The sequence below is a fragment of the Salvelinus sp. IW2-2015 genome, linkage group LG20 (assembly GCF_002910315.2).
Source record: "Salvelinus sp. IW2-2015 linkage group LG20, ASM291031v2, whole genome shotgun sequence".
Taxonomy (NCBI): Eukaryota; Metazoa; Chordata; class Actinopteri; order Salmoniformes; family Salmonidae; genus Salvelinus; species Salvelinus sp. IW2-2015.
Window position 1 is genome coordinate 29,765,820 of NC_036860.1, and position 16,187 is coordinate 29,782,006.

The 16,187-nt window shown below is 42.9% G+C and overlaps 1 protein-coding gene across 2 annotated transcripts in view; it reads right to left on the bottom strand.

Annotated features, from left to right (window-relative positions):
- Window positions 1-9,197: 9,197 nt before the first annotated feature.
- LOC111980526 (rho guanine nucleotide exchange factor 12) overlaps window positions 9,198-16,187 on the bottom strand; it is a 130,563-nt gene continuing 123,573 nt past the window's right edge. Inside the window, exons 38-40 of one of the 2 annotated variants that reach the window (XM_024011296.2) lie at window positions 15,802-16,016; window positions 12,501-12,573; window positions 9,198-10,993 (exon numbers count right to left, since the gene is read on the bottom strand). In XM_024011296.2, coding sequence (XP_023867064.1) covers window positions 10,983-10,993; window positions 12,501-12,573; window positions 15,802-16,016 — 299 coding nt within the window. In that variant the 3' untranslated portion in view covers window positions 9,198-10,982. The remainder of the gene's footprint in view (window positions 10,994-12,500; window positions 12,574-15,801; window positions 16,017-16,187) is intronic. The other variant, XM_024011300.2, reaches the window with a different exon arrangement.

Sequence of the window (16,187 nt, forward strand, 5' to 3'; positions counted from 1 at the left end):
TAGCTATCTAGCCATSCAGAATCATAATTMGAAGGGATCCAGCTTGTCAGAACATACTTTTTTGTAGCTGGTTTAAAGCCAATTTATACTTGATTTGGAGGYTCTGTGYGGAGGGTGTGATGCRGAGTCTCCAGAGCAGGGGTAGACAACCCTGGTCCTGGAGTGCTGCAGGCACTTTGTCTTTGATTTAACCAACCTGGGAGACCAGGTGTGTTGAATTTGGTCAATCACTGAACTGCTTAATTACCTCAGTCAGGTGTGGTGTCTAGTTGGAAGAATAATCCTGCAGCACTCCAGGAACAGGGTTGCCTGCTGCAGAGGCTAAATCGAGCTCTGTACCGCATTGCATGGCGCCTCCCAAATGTAACAATGTGGAGGGCTCCATATAGCTCCGCATGTGACATGATTGGTTGACAGGTGGGGGTGTTACATCCTGTATAAACTCACTTCCTTGACAACAAATATGGAGAACTTTGACGAATGGCTATCAGAACAAGTTCACAAATGTAAAAAAAAAATATAAATACATTGTAGGGATTTCAGACACATTACTTTGAACTCCTGGAAAGAGATCAGGGAGGTAATGGGATAGATGTGGTGAAGAAGACGCTGGATCGGTGCACATTCAACAAATTGGATATTTGTCAAATCCATCAATTGATTAATGTAACAGGCCCACAATGTGGTTACTAAAATTTGATTGGGCTGTATTCGCTGCATAACATTTAGAAGCTGTCCCTTTTCAGGTTTAGAAAAAGTGACTGCTAAATGCTTACTCCCGTTTGTATAAGCTGGTAGCATAGCTAGCATGCAGAAATTGGTGGTGGTAGTTAATGGTAATGCAGTTGATTGATGACATGAACATTTTGTTGGGGGCAATGGGGAGATTTGGGATGGAGATGCAGCTGGGAAAACGGTATTGTCTTGGCTGAGCTATGTCAAGAACCTGGAAACGGACTCCAACATCTCAGAAGAGGTAAGGTCTTGTCTTTTTGTATATTGCCAGTTGCTTGTAATTCGCTGGATGACTAAAGATTAGCCCTGAATCACTACGAGTGGTGCGGTGCAGACCAATTTATTGGACGCGTATGACAGCAAGAAGCATGAATGCTGAGGCTGCATCACAGTAAATGCTGTACGGCCACTGCAGATGTCAGATTGACCATCCAGAGCAAAGGATAACTTACTCAGCAGGTTAGGAGAATTAGGTTAACTAAAATGCACAAAAAAAATCTACTTTGAGGAAAATGTTGACAAAAGCTGGATCCCATCTAGTCCAGACCACGGACTTCTACCCCACTCAGTGTTGGCATGTTTGCGGTTTTCCTGATAAGTTGGGCAACTTTGAAACGATATCACAGGTGAACATTTATTAGTTGCAGGTTTTTGGGCTATTTCTAAGTTGCCCAGCGGCCGCCATAGTAGTGAAGACATCAAAACTATGAAATAACACATATGGAATCATGTAGTAACCAAAAAAGTGTAAAACAAATCCAAATATTTTTGGTTCTTCAAAGTAGCCACCCTTTGCCTGTGACAGCTTTGCACACTCTTGGCTTTCTCTCAACCAGCTTTACCTGGAATGGTTTTCCAACAGTCTTGAAGGAGTTCCCACATATGCTGAGAGAGAGCGTGGCATGCACTCATGCTGTGACAACTTTTTACCAGTTGTAGGTAGGCTATTTAGATTGTCATTATCGAGACATTTATTTCCAAACCTTTTTCCATAAAACGTATGAATACTCTAGAACTGATGTACATCAAGAAATAATGGAGACAAAGCACTGGAAAACGGCTTTGGGCGCATTACATATCTGTTCGGAGGTGGTTTAAACTGCATTCTAATGTTGACTGCTTAAAGAAATGGTATCAAACAAAGTGCTTTATGCATGCTCAGTTCTAGGGTCTCGGGGTTGCCCGAGTAGACATTTTGAATGGAAGATATGGAACCCCCTCACATGGTTCTTTTTATGGGGGAAAAGTCCTCAATGAAACCGAAGGCTAAATGTGGAGAACTATACATTTGCCTCTGTTGGTCATCAAGTAGCCTATTAATGTATATGCCATTGTAGACTACCATTTGATACAATAAATATGTTGAAAATACGATATCACTGGAGTCATTGCAAGTCAATTTGCCTATAGATTTGAGTCTGTAGCCTATGCCTATTGAAATGACAAGTCAATCTCGCAAATGGGCCATTTATAACAGTTTGTAGTCTTAACAGCACAATTGCCAGAAAATAGTCGAACATTCGTTTTTTATGCGTTTCATGCTCAGAGATTGAGATCTTCTGTCCAACTTTCATCACTCAAACTCTCCTATCTGATTTATCTATGCACATGTGCAAAGGGTATTTATTTACAATTATACACCCGGTTCAAACTCTGTGCTGAACGGCTGAAAGCTGTGGTATATCAGACCATATACCACGGGTATGACAAAACAACTTTTTACTGTTCTAATTACGTTGGTARCCAGTTTATAATAGCAATAAGGCACCCCGGGCGTTTGTGGTATATGGCCAATTATCTTTTCTCTTGTCACATTCATATTCCTTGGCTTGCAATTATTATTTTGAAGAAACCCAAATTTTGAATCTAACGTTGTTACAAGTTATTATGATATTCCTCAATTGGCTCGATAACGTTATGGAAAAAGAGGTTAATGTATAGATATGGCAACTCTTCTCTTGCTGTGAAAAAATAAGTTGGTCAGGTTGAGTGGTCTAACGGCTACACATTTTTTTTGCCTGACCTGGCAACCCTGGTCCCACTGAAGTGTGAGCATTGTTTTCATGACGTTGTCAGCTGACCCATCTGTAACATGGGGGACCTTTTATTTTGAAGTTCAATGACTACCTGAACCAGAAAGGATCCACAAAGGTCGATGACATTTTCAAAATAAGGTCCATGCTAGCATCTTGTGTACTCCATTGTACAAGAACAACAATGGCAGGGATTCAATCCGATCGCACTCATAGACCATGCGGTTTCAAAAGGCAATGTTACCGCGTTCGCGGAGATAGCATTCAAGGTAACCGCTGAAGTTGTTGGCTCAATTGGAAATCACCTTTAAATGTGAAGCTCTCTATAGCACGTTTCGGATTGAATCCCGGCCAATGTTTTTGCCACTTAAATGTTTCCAAATAAAATAATGAACTGGACTACAGCCACACTCCTGTTTCTCTCACAGATGTAGTGCAATGTGGGGAGCGGCATTAGCCGTCAGTTGGAGCACAGCAGTACTGGTACGCTTTTTCCTCCACAGGGCAAATGCTTCGTTTCAGAGCGGGTAGTAACCCCCGAACCCAAAGATTAAGGCTGAGGATGAAACACTGTCCCTTAGTAATGAACGTGTCGGGACGACTGACGAGACCAACAGGCAGCGTTTCTAAGCAAGTCGAAATCATGAATCAGCTGGCATCATTTTTATGGATATTTACAAAGAAATGTCAATTGAAAAAAGGTAATTTGCAGTCTTTCCAGCTTCAGTTTGAAGTGATTGTGTTAGCTGTGTTGTTGGCTAGCTCCTCTGAACAACAACCATGTCCTAACAGAGCACATTTTCTATGCCAGGCAAATTCGCGCCTTATTAGCTCATTGTTATGGAGGTATCCAAATAAATGTCACTAAACAGCTTAAACAAATGAAATGCGACTACTTTGCTGTTAGTCACGTCAAACAGTGCAGCCAGAATAAGTTAACTGTAGTTGGCTAGCTAGAAAACAAGGTATAAGAACGTTGCCAGCCAGCATGGCAATGGAACATTTAGAACGAATGACTAAGTYGTGTCCATAGATACAGAACAAAAAGACTGAATCATGTCTCTGGCACCCAAACCGATAGAATGACGAGCCAGCTTGGGTAGTAACCCTAGATTTGTGTCGGGACTATATCTTGTGTAAGGATGAAATAGTATGAATACATTAATCAAAATAACGTTTTTAATTAAAAAAGGTCAATCATTATTTGAATATGTTGTTCTGAACAACCCAGGTCTTAGGTAAAATATATAGTGAAAACAATAGTGGTCCTTCCGGGATCCCATACAGACGAAACACCTGTTGGAACATGCACGCGGACCTGTCTCTTATACACATCTAGATGTGTATAAGAGACAGTAGTTCCTCTCAGATGGGTGACAGTTTCTTGGAAAAGAAGCACCATCGGTGTAATTTGGGAGGTGTCCCTATCCGCTCCTACGCCAACCTCGGATGCATCAACCTCCAGAACAAAAGGAAGGGTAGGATCTGGCTGCTTAAGGATAGGTGCAGAGGTGAAGAGGCRTTGCAAGGGCTCAAACGCAGTAAGGGCGGTGTCGGTCCWTTGGAGGGTACGGGTTTTTTGACTGGTGATAGCTGAGAGAGGAGCGGTTGCGCTGCTGCGGTTTCGGATGAACTGGCGGTAGTAGTTGGAAAATCCTTGGAAACGTTGTAGTTCCTTTATGGTGGTAGGTTTGGGCCAGTTAAGCACGGCCGTGACTTTGCCTTCGTCCATGTTGACCCCTCCTGGTGTCAACACGAAACCTAGGAAGGTTACCGTAGTAAAGTGAAAGGCGCTCTTCTCAGCCTTGACATAAAGATGGTGGTCCTGTAGCCGTTGGAGGACCTGTTGCACATGCTGTACTTGTTCTGCAATGGAGTGAGAGTAGATCAACATATCGTCAATGTACACGATGAGGAACAGGTTGATCATGTCCTGGAAAACTTCATTCATGAAGGACTGGAAGACTGCGGGAGCATTGGTGAGACTGTAGGGCATAACGAGGTATTCATAGTGACCCCTAGCGGTGATGAACGCCATCTTCCACTCATCCCCACTTCGGATACAGACCAGGTTGTAAGCACTACGTAGGGCCAGTTTGGAGTAGATGGTAGCCTGTCCAACTTGTTCTAGTGCGGCCGGAATCAGAGGAAGAGGGAAGCAATTCTTGATGGGAAAGTCATTGAGGGGTCGGTAATCTATACAGGGATGGAGACTACCATCCTTTTTGATGGCAGGGTCGTGAATGCTTAGCCAGGGGTGACCGAGGATGAGGGGTTCTCTAAGCGAAGACAACACCATTAACTGAATGACCTCAGAGTGAAGGAGGCCAATCTGAAGGGTGATACTTTCGGTCATGCRAGTCACAAGACCAGTTCCGAGAGGTTGTCCGTCCAGCGCATTATTCCTAAAGGGAGGATTAATTTGGGATTAGTTTGACTCTTAACTGTTGTGGCAATTTTTCGTCAATGAAATTACCTGCCGCCCCCGAGTCCTCTAGTCCCTCCACAAMCAGAGTGAACCCCTTAGCAGAAAGAAGAGCTGGGATACCAAACTGCCTTTTGGTAATATTCAAAACGTAGAGGTGCTTACCCGGGCGGAAGTGGAGGGGTTGTGGTCACCCCTTCGTGGGGGGCGAATCGGACAGCCATTGAGTGGGGGGCGAATCAGACAGCTATTGCGTAGGTGGTTACTCTCACCACAAGTGAGGCACAGGTTTTCACATAATCTCCGATGTCTCTCGACAGGCGTGAGAGGGGYGCGTCCGAGTTGCATGGGATCAGGGCTATTAGACCATGAAGGGTGTGGAAGACACGCAGCCCATGGGCGACTGTATAGGTCTGTGGTCCACCAGTAGGTTGCCAATGGATATGGACTAGAGGTCGACCGATTAATCGGAATAGCCAATTAATAAGGGCTGATTTCAAGTTTTCATAATAATCGGGAATCGGTATTTTTGTACACCGATTTATTATTATTATTATTTTTTTTAAATGTCTACACCTTTATTTAACTAGGCAAGTCAGTTAAGAACACGTTCTTATTTTCAATGACAGCCTAGGAACTTTGGGTTAACTGCCTTGTTCAGGGGCGGAATTACAGATTTTTACCTTGTCAGCTCGGGGATTCAATCTTGCAACCTTACAGTTAACTAGTCCAACACTCTAACCTCATTGCACTCCACGAGGAGCCAGCCTATTACGCGAATGCAGTAAGAAGCCAAGGTAAGTTGCTAGCTAGCATTAAACGTATCTTATAAAAATCAATCAATCATAATCACTAGTTAACTACACATGGTTGATGATATTACTAGTTTATCTAGTGTGTCCTGCGTTGCATATAATCGATGCGGTGCGCATTCGYGGAAAGAGGACTGTCGTTGCTCCAACGTGTACCTAACCATAAACATCAATGCCTTTCTTAAAATCAATACACAGAAGTATAATATTTTTGAACCTGCATATTTAGCTAAAAGAAATCCAGGTTAGCAGGCAATATTAACCAGGTGAAATTGTGTCACTTCTCTTGCGTTCATTGCACGCAGAGTCAGGGTATATGCGATAATAATAAAAGTTTTGTTTTCGAAATGATAGTTTCCGGATTCGACCATATTAATGACCAAAGGCTCGTATTTCTGTGTGTTATTATGTTATAATTAAGTCAATGATTTGATATTTGATAGAGCAGTCCGACTGAGCGATGGTAGGCAGCAGCATGTTCGTAAGCTTTCATTCAAACAGCACTTTCGTGCATTTTGCCAGCAGCTCTTCACTGTGCTTCAAGCATTGCGCTGTTTGACTTCAAGCCTATCAACTCCCGAGATTAGGCTGGTGTAACCGATGTGAAATGGCTAGCTAGTTAGCGGGGTGCGCGCTAATAGCGTTTCAAACGTCACTCGCTCTGAGACTTGGAGTAGTTGTTCCCCTTGCTCTGCATGGGTAACGTTGCTTCGAGGGTGGCTGTTGTCGATGTGTTCCTCGTTCGAGCCCAGGTAGGAGCGAGGAGAGGGACGGAAGCTATACTGTTACACTGGCAATACTAAAGTGCCTATAAGAACATCCAATAGTCAAAGGTATATGGAATACAAATGGTAGAGAGAGAAATAGTCCTATAAMTACTATATTAACTACAACCTAAAACCTCTTACCTTGGAATATTGAAGTCTCATGTTAAAAGGAACCACCAGCTTYCAAATGTTCTCATGTTCTGAGCAAGGAACTTAAACGTTAGCTTTTTTACATGGCACATATTGCACTTCTACTTTCTTCTCCAGCACTTTGTTTAAACCAAATTGAACATGTTTCATAATTTATTTGAGGCTAAATAGATTTTTAATGATGTATTATATTAAGTTAAAATAAGTGWTCATTYAGTATTGTTGTAATTGTCATTATTACAAATAAATAAATAAATAAAATAAAAATCGTCCGATTAATCGGTATCGGCTTTTTTTGGTCCTCCAATAATCGGTATCGGTATCAGCGTTGAAAAAGCATAATCGGTCGACCTCTAATATGGACATCCGGATGTTTTGGTTTAGGTCCGTTAAATCTCCTTTGCAGGCCAGTTTGGTCTGTAATTTACGATTACGACCCCTCGGTAGACTGTAAGGAGAGCTGGTTCACTCCATCCTCTGCCGGCAGCCATGGTGCGGAACTCAAGGGCATASTCAGTGGTGGAGCGAYGGCCCTGTCGCAGCTCACATAACAGGTCCCCGGTGTGACGACCTGAAACTGAATGGTCGAACACCTCCTTGAAGAGGGTGTGGAAACGTGATTCAGAGGACAGATTAGAACTTTGAGCAGTCCGCAGGGCTGTGACCCAATCCAGAGCTTTGCCTGTGAGTAGGGAGATGACGAAGTCCACCCTGTCTTTGTCTGAGGTGAAGTCAGCGGGGTCTATGTACAGGTTACATTGCATGAGAAATCCTTGACATTTCCCTGGGGAGCCGTCATTTATTAGGCATGGATATGGGGGGAGATGAACGAGAGGAGGCTGTGGCACCTGRTATCGGTGACGCAGGAATGGACTGGCGAAGGAGGTCGGAGTTCATCGATTTGGTCCTCCTGTCGGGCTAGACATAGCTGCAGCTCCGCTGAATCCACCTGTCATTTTATGGCGATGTATTCTGTAATGAACACAATTGGAGACAGAGAGCTGGTTTCAAGCGCAGGGCACAGCAGGTGTTTATTTGTAAAGGACCACAGGAGGAGGCAGGTAGCTGGGTCCAGGGGCAGGAAGAAGGTCATACACAGGGGGTCCAAAAAGGCAACAGGGAAAAGGCTAGTAACGTCGTCCGGGAGATCAGGCAATAGGTTGATAACAGGAAATACGATAGGCTAAAGTACAAGCAGGGCATAGGTAAAAAGGAGTTGTTAGTGAGGCAGGCAAAAACTATCATACACGGGAGGATTCAATTACCGGAGAAACATAGCTTAGAATAGAAGTGTGTCACAAAACAAACAATACCTCACAATGATGGGCTGCAAAGAACTGAACTAAATAGCGGGAGAGGGAGTTGCGTTCAGGGGATCTATGTGTTTGAGAGTGTGAGCTGGAAAGTGAGCTGCGTTCAGGGGATCTACGTGTTTGAGAGAGTGAGCTGGAAAGTGAGCTGCGTTCAGGGGATCTACGTGTTTGAGAGAGTGAGTTGGAAGCAGACGTTACAGGACCATGTTGTAGACAAGTGAATTTCACTTTAACGTGTTATCCCCTCGGTTGTACTCAGCGCATCTTTTCCCCCAATAAAATCCATGTCAATCAATCAATCAACACATGTAGTACTACAGGGCTCTGTTTGGGCGTATTCTAAAAAAAGCTCAACGAAGTTTGAATTTACTTGGTCAAAATATATAAATTCCAAAGCGGCTGATTGAAACTCCCCTTCCTAATACACACTTGTGCTGTTAATTCACAACAAAAAAATTGGGGATCTTTTTGGGATCAGATATGAAAGAACCCTGGCATACCTTGAAAAATAGTCTGTGTAAAATACTTTCAGGGTAAGGAATCACATAACATTAAGGCCAGGATTCAATCCGATCATGCTTTGTCGGCTACTTAAATGTAATTTCTGACTGAGCCAACATATTCAGTGTTTACTGTGAATGCGGTCTCTGTGAACACGGGAACATTGCCTTTTAAAGCTGTATAGCTGACAAAGCGCGATCAGATTGAATCCTGGCCTTAATGTTATGTGATTCCTTACCCTGACAGTATTTTACACAGACTATTTTTCAAGGTATGCCAGGGTTCTTTCATATCTGATATGAAGTTGTGCAATACTGAACTTCCCTTTTAAGTGTCTTTAACAAGTATTTGTGAAATATGTGTGGTTGCATTGCGAATAAAATGAAAGATAAACATGCGAAACAAGAAGGTATACCAAAATATGCTGCAGTATTTTCACATCCAAGAATAATACTCCACCATCAGTGTTTCCAGCCAGCTTCTTTAATCATATTTCCAACTCATATTTCCCTCCCTCTAAACTGAAACAAAATGAAGACATTTTGCAATCTTTCCCTTCATTTTAAACAATAGATCAGTCAAATGTATGTTTTCAGAGCCAGAGTCCATATTAATAATAGTGCTCATAATAATATAGTAAAGTCTAGACAAAAATAATAAAAATACAGATTACATTAATATTTTAGGGATAAGTCTTATTTTTTCAAATGTTTTAGTAGTTTCTGTTAAAATAATGTATGATGTAGAAAGCAGAAGGAAACAACCAACAAAACCAAGGAAACATGAAGCTTGCTCTTACTTTAAGAGATACAGTGTTGGTCATTWTTGTACATAATTGTATTTCTTTTACATTTAAAATAGTCCATAGAAGTCTCTTTTTTTGTTGTTGTTCACGTCTTTGTTTCCATCCAAGAATCCAAGCCACAACTTCATATTTAAACATTCTTCCAGCTGGGCTAACATTGGAGTGAAATTAATATACAGTATTTGTTGTGCCAGTACTTTCTCAATCCAACCATGAAATCACAGAGCTCTGTGCTCTSACCCCAGAAGCTACATTTGTGAGTGAAGAGTTCCTCAGTAGCTTGTAGCCAAAGGATGATGTACAGTAACACAGAGKTTGGAGTTCCAAAAACAGAAAAAGGAAGACGTACAGCAACTGGGCCCATAGCTGGGGGGTGTTCCCCCGATCTAAGAGGGTCACTGTCAATTAGGAATGGATGAATACCACATTACTTCAGGGGAAAGTCAATAACAGGAACGACGGACTGTCCTCTCGTATTTTGCTATATCACAAGTGCTTCACAAGTGCCACTAATGCCAGCCAGAGGAGAAACAGCCACACTGAAAGATTAAGAAAAATTGCTCTTACTAACTACTAACAGTATTTCACTGGGTTGGCAAAGTAGACCTATCTAGCAGACCGAACGAACTAGTCCTTTTTCTTGAGATGCACAACATTTTCCTTTTTTTGGAGAACTGCTTGTTTTTCTTGAGATCCAATAAATTACTTGAGGACCTCTTAATGGGATAAMCCTAATTTCCACTTCCAAATCTATACATACCGAAGGGAACATTTTACTTAAGTGAAAGTTAGGATTCACCCCTAGGTGATTAAAGAATCAYTTCAGAACGTCATTATAGGCATGATGGTGGGCTAACTTAACATACWATTATGTTTTGAAGTTTAGTAGAAACCACTGATTAAAATCTCAATGACCATTCTCTAACCTTAAAATGTTTTGTTCTAGCGAAATTTGATCGATCTTCTGCACACTTCTCACTTTGGTATGGCTTTGCTATGGTACATGATCCTCTAGGCCCAAAGCATTAGCCACCACACGGGAGTGCTTTAAGTTGGACTATAGCATCACGTACAGTTGTGTTTCTGGACCCTGCTGGATAAATTGAAAGTGATGAGTTCCAAAGGCCCAATGCATGCGAGCAATGGGAAGATGACACTCTTATCCACAGGAGGAAAAAATATCTGGTGGTTGAGGGGGGTATAGTCCAATGGTCCTTGTGAGAAGGCTGTGGAGAGTTGTGGCGTTCTTCCCTGATTGCCGTGTGTGCCTGGGAGTGCCTGCGGGGTATCTGTCTCCACTTTAGGTCAAAGCAGCATTGGAGGGGTGARGGGGTGATGTGGGGGGCATCAAGAGGACAGGGAGAGGTGACCAGGTGTCCCCCTCCCTGTCAATGTCACTATTTTGTTCTCTTGTGGTGGAGGATTAGGGGCTCTGTCACCACTAACTCTCATCTGAAGAGAGACAGAAAACAAAGAGAGAAATAGTGAAAACATATTTCCATTTTGCTTTCCTCATCTTGTYTTGCTCTTTGATATCTGACCACAAAACGTATTGAAGTGATAATGCCCGAGAAGCCAGTGTTTGGAGGATATATTGGCACGGGTGATGTTAGGCCCGAGTCGAGGGCCGCCAAACCGTGCCAATATATCCTCCAAACACCGGTTTTGAGGGCATTATCACTTTTATACCAMGGGTTACTAACATATTCAAATAATGATTGACATATTTTCATTATAAACATGATTTTGATGAATTTATTCATACCATTTCATCCTTCCACAACACAAATCTAGGGTTGCTAGAGACGCGASCCAGTCGTTCAGTCTTTTAGTTCTGTATCTATGGACGCGCTCCAGTCGTTCCTTCTAAATGTTCCATTGCCATACTGGCTGGCAACATTCTTATCCTTTGCTTGCTAGCTAGCCAACTACGGCTAACTTACAGTCACGCCAAACAGTGCAGAAAGAATAACAGTAGCTGCATTTGTTTAAGCTGTTTTCAAGTGACATTTATTTGGATACATCCATAACAATGAACTAATGAGGAACAATTTTGCCTGGCATAGAAAATGTGCTCACTCATTAGGACAAGGTTGTTCAGAGGAGATGGCCAACAACACAGCTAACACAATAACTTCAAACTGAAGCTGGAAAGACTCCAAACTAGCTGCACGTCGTTTGACCATTTTTCAACTGACATTTCTTTGTATATATCCATAAAAGTTATGCCAGCTGATTCATGATTTCGACAGGCTGAAAAACACTGCCTGCCTCTCCCTCTCATCCCGACTCCGACACGTTCATTACTATGGGACAGTTGGAGATCAAATTTGAATATTGAAACAATGTTGCAAATGTCGGAGACACACACAGCAAGGTTTATACAAATCTCCACTGTTGAAAACTAAATGTTAGTCTAAAATAAATGTGAGATAATGTCTAGATGCTTTTTATAGTGGAGATCAAGTGTATAACTTCCCTGCCTGGGTTGATGAAATAGTGGATTGCACAGTCAGATGGAACAGAGGAAATAGGCATTTTAACATCATAGATTTATCTGGTGGTAACTTGTGGAATAGACACCGGCTATGATGTGCTTTTTAACAAAATCAGGATTAGACCCACCCGTTGTATAAATTTAGGATATCCAACAACAAATCTAGTTACAGGTTGTGATACGTATTATGTTTGTTGTCCCGTGTGTATGGTTTACTCACACTTCAATGCTTGCAGAAATTACAATGCATTGGTGGAGCACAAGATATCTATGCTCATGTATTACAAAAGCCCTTTCAAGCATCTTGTGCATGCAAACTACTCTTGTATCTGTTCGTGATCAGTAAAGTATCAGGGTGTGTCCCAAATGGCACCCTATTACCTATAAAGCCTTATGGAACCTGGTCWAAAATAGTGCACTATTAAAGGCTATATGGGACGCAATATCAATAATTCACAGTACCTTTGTTCTCCTCTGTGTCAGTAGCTGTTTCACTCAGCCTTTGGCGCAGTTCATTATACTTGGTTTCCACTTCCTGAAAATAAATTGTTGACAAACTTATCTCTGGTAGAACAGAAGCGATGGATAAAATTAGTGTGTAGATGGATGGGTGAATGGATGAATAGAAACATTTAATAGTATGGGCAAAAGCATGAGGGACTGAAATGATAGAATTTGAATGACTTTACCCAAAGCGCTTCTCATACATTTCTGGTACCATGAAGTTCTGGAATGTATAGTAGACGCTTTACGGGCTCCTGTTTTTTTGTTTGTTGCGCTGATAACTTTTTTATTATATTTCTTTTTTTTACATAATGTTTCTATGRCCGAAAATAACTTCTGGACATCAGAAGAGTGATTGCTAACCTCGATTCGGATGAAGATTTCTACTTCAACAGGTCGGCGGCGCAGGACATACTGCTCACCCCGACTAGGCCCTAATACCCGACACTCGGAAGAGAAAGAGACGGCAATATAGAGAACGACGTGCGGGCACCATGATAAAACTGCAGCGGTGAGTAAATAAACTACCTCCACCCTCTTTTCTATTGGTRATTGTACAATCACTGGAGAACAAACTGGATGAACTCCATTTGAGACTATCCTATCAACGGGACCTGAAGAACTGTAATATCCTATGTTTCTCAGAAACATGGCTAAACAAGGATATGGATCATATACAACTAGCTGTTTTCTCTATGCATCGGCAGAACAGAACGACAGCATCGGGTAAGCTCAAAGGGGGGAGGTGTGCGTCTCTTAACAAGAGCTAGTGCCCAATCTCTAATATTAAGGAAGTCTTGAGGTTCTACTCGCCTGAGTTAGAAAACCTCATGATAAGCTGCAAACCATACTATTTACCAAGAGTTTATCTACAGTTGAAGTCGGAAGTTTACATACACCTTAGCCAAATACATTTAAACTCAGTTTTTCACAATTCCTGACATTTAATACTAGTAAAAATTCCATCTTAGGTCAGTCAGGATCACCACTTTACTTTAAGAATGTGAAATGTCATTAATAAATGCATTGATGATATTGTTCTCACAGTGATAGTACGTACATATCCAAACCAGAAGCCATGGATTACAGGCAACATTCGCACTAAGCTAAAGGCTAGAGCTGCCACTTTCAAGGAGCGGTACACTAACCTGGACACTTATAAGAAATCCCGCTATGCCCTTTGAAGAACCATCAAACAGGCAAAGCATCAATACAGGACTAAGATCGACTCCTACTACACCGGCTCTGAAKCTCGTCAGATGTGGCAGGGGTTGCAAACTATCATGGATTACAAAGTGAAATCCAGCCGTGAGCTGCCCAGTGACACGAGTCTACCAGATGAGCTAAATGCCTTCTATGCTAGTTTTGAGGTAAGCAACACTGAACCATGCGTGAGAGCACCAGCTGTTCTGGACGAATGTGTGATCACACTCTCCGTAGCCGATGTGAGTAAGCCCTTCAAACAGGTTAACATTCACAAGGCCGGAGGGCCAGACAGATTACCAGGGTGTGTACTCAGAGCATGCGCTGACCAACTGRCCAGTGTCTTCACTGACATTTTCAACTTCTCCCTAACCCAGCCTGTAATACCTACATGATTCAAGCAGACCACCACAGTCCCTGTGCCCAAGAACGCCAAGTTAACCTGCCTATCGCCCCGTAGCACTCACATCTGTAGCCATGAAATGCTTTGAAAGGCTGGTCATGGCTCACATCAACATTATCCCAGACACACTGGACAAACTCCAATCTGCATACCRCCCCAACAGATCCACAGATGACACAATCTCTATTGCATTCCACACCGCCCTTTCCCACTTGGACAAAAGGAACACCCATGTCAGAATGCTGTTCGTTGACTCATTGCTAAGGACCCTGGGACTGAACACCTCCCTCTGCAACTGGATCCAGGACTTCTTGATGGGACTCTCCCAGGTGGTGAGGGTAGGTAAAACATCCACCACACTGACCCTCAACACGGTGGCCCCTCAGGGCGTGCTTAGTCCACTCCTTGTTTTCCTACGACTGCGTGGTCGTGCACGACTCCAACACTATCAAGTTTGCAGACGACACGATGTGGTAGGCATGATCACTGACGACGTTGAGGCTGCCGAAAAGGAGGATGTGTGGTGCCAGGACAACAACCTCTCCCTCAATATCAGCAATACAAAKAAGCTGATTGTGGACTAAAGGAAACAGAGGGCCGAGCGCACCCCCATTCACATCAACAGGGCTGAAGTGGAGCTGGTCGAGAGCTTCAAGTTCCTCGGCGTCCACATCAAAGGATCTATCATGGTCCAAACACACCAACAGAGTCATAAAGAGGGCATGACAAACCCTCTTTCCCCTCAAGATGCTGAAAAGATTGGGCATGGGCCCTTAGATCCTCAAAAAGTTTCTACAGCTGCACCCTTGAGAGAATCTTGACTGGCTGCATTACCACTTGACATCCGACCGCAAGACGCTACAGAGTGTAGTGCATAGGGCCCAGTACATCACTGGGGCCAAGCTTCCTGCCATCCAGGACTTCTATACCAGGTGGTGTCAGAGGAAGGCCCTAGAAATTGTCAAAAACTCCAACCACTCAAGTCATAGACTGTTCTCTCTGCTACTCCCAAGCTAGCGGTAGTGATGTACCAAGTCTGGAACCAACAGGACCCTGAACAGATTCTACCACGAAGCCATAAGACTGCTAAATAGTTAACCAAATAGCTACCCGACCCTTTTTGCACCAACTTTTTTGACTCATCACATACGCTGCTGCTACTGTTTTTTATTTCACTTTATTCCTAGTTATATGTACATATCTACCTCAATTACCTTGTACCCCTAAACATCAACTCAGTACTGGTACCCCTTGTATATAGCCAAGTTATAGTTATTCATTGCATCTATTATATTTATTATTACATTTTTTTTTAAACTTTTCTATAATTTCTCTATTTTCTTTCTCTCTGCATTGTTGGGAAGGGCCAGTATGCAAGTAACCATTTCACTGTTAGTCCACACCTGTTGTTTACAAAGCATGTGACAAATCCAATATGATTTGATGCCGAAGCTGCCCTGAGGCATCCATCAAAGAGCCGTTAAAACTGACCTTAGATCAGACCTGACTTTAAGCGTTTACTATAGCCTGCCTGAAGTGCGAACACAATCAAGCACAGAAAATATTTGAAATTAATTCAAATAGTATTTGAAACCAGGTCTGATCTAGGGGGGCAACTTCTTCATGGTACTCAAAGGGGGGTTGATGGTGTACCTTCAAGTGCTGCAGGTTGGCCTGCAGCAGGCGGATGTGGGTCATGACCTGACGGCTGAGGTTGGGGCCAGCATCCCCTGTCTGCGAGGATGAGGAGAGCAGCTTCTTCAGGTCGATGTCCGAGCCCCACTGGGCCCTGCCTCCACCCTTGCCACTCGCCTGACCGTCGTCGTCTGTGCTGCTCTCCCCCGAGCCCCCCAGGACAATGTAACTGCCTGAAAAGGGAGAGAGAGAGCGCTAGAGTCTGATTTATTGCCAGGTCTTGTCCACTCTGTTCTAATGAGTAATGCATGGCTTGTGGACATTGTAGAGGGAAACAGAAGACACATAYATTTTCCTTAGAGCCTTATCCTTCAATGGTGGGGTCATAATATTTTGTAACTTAA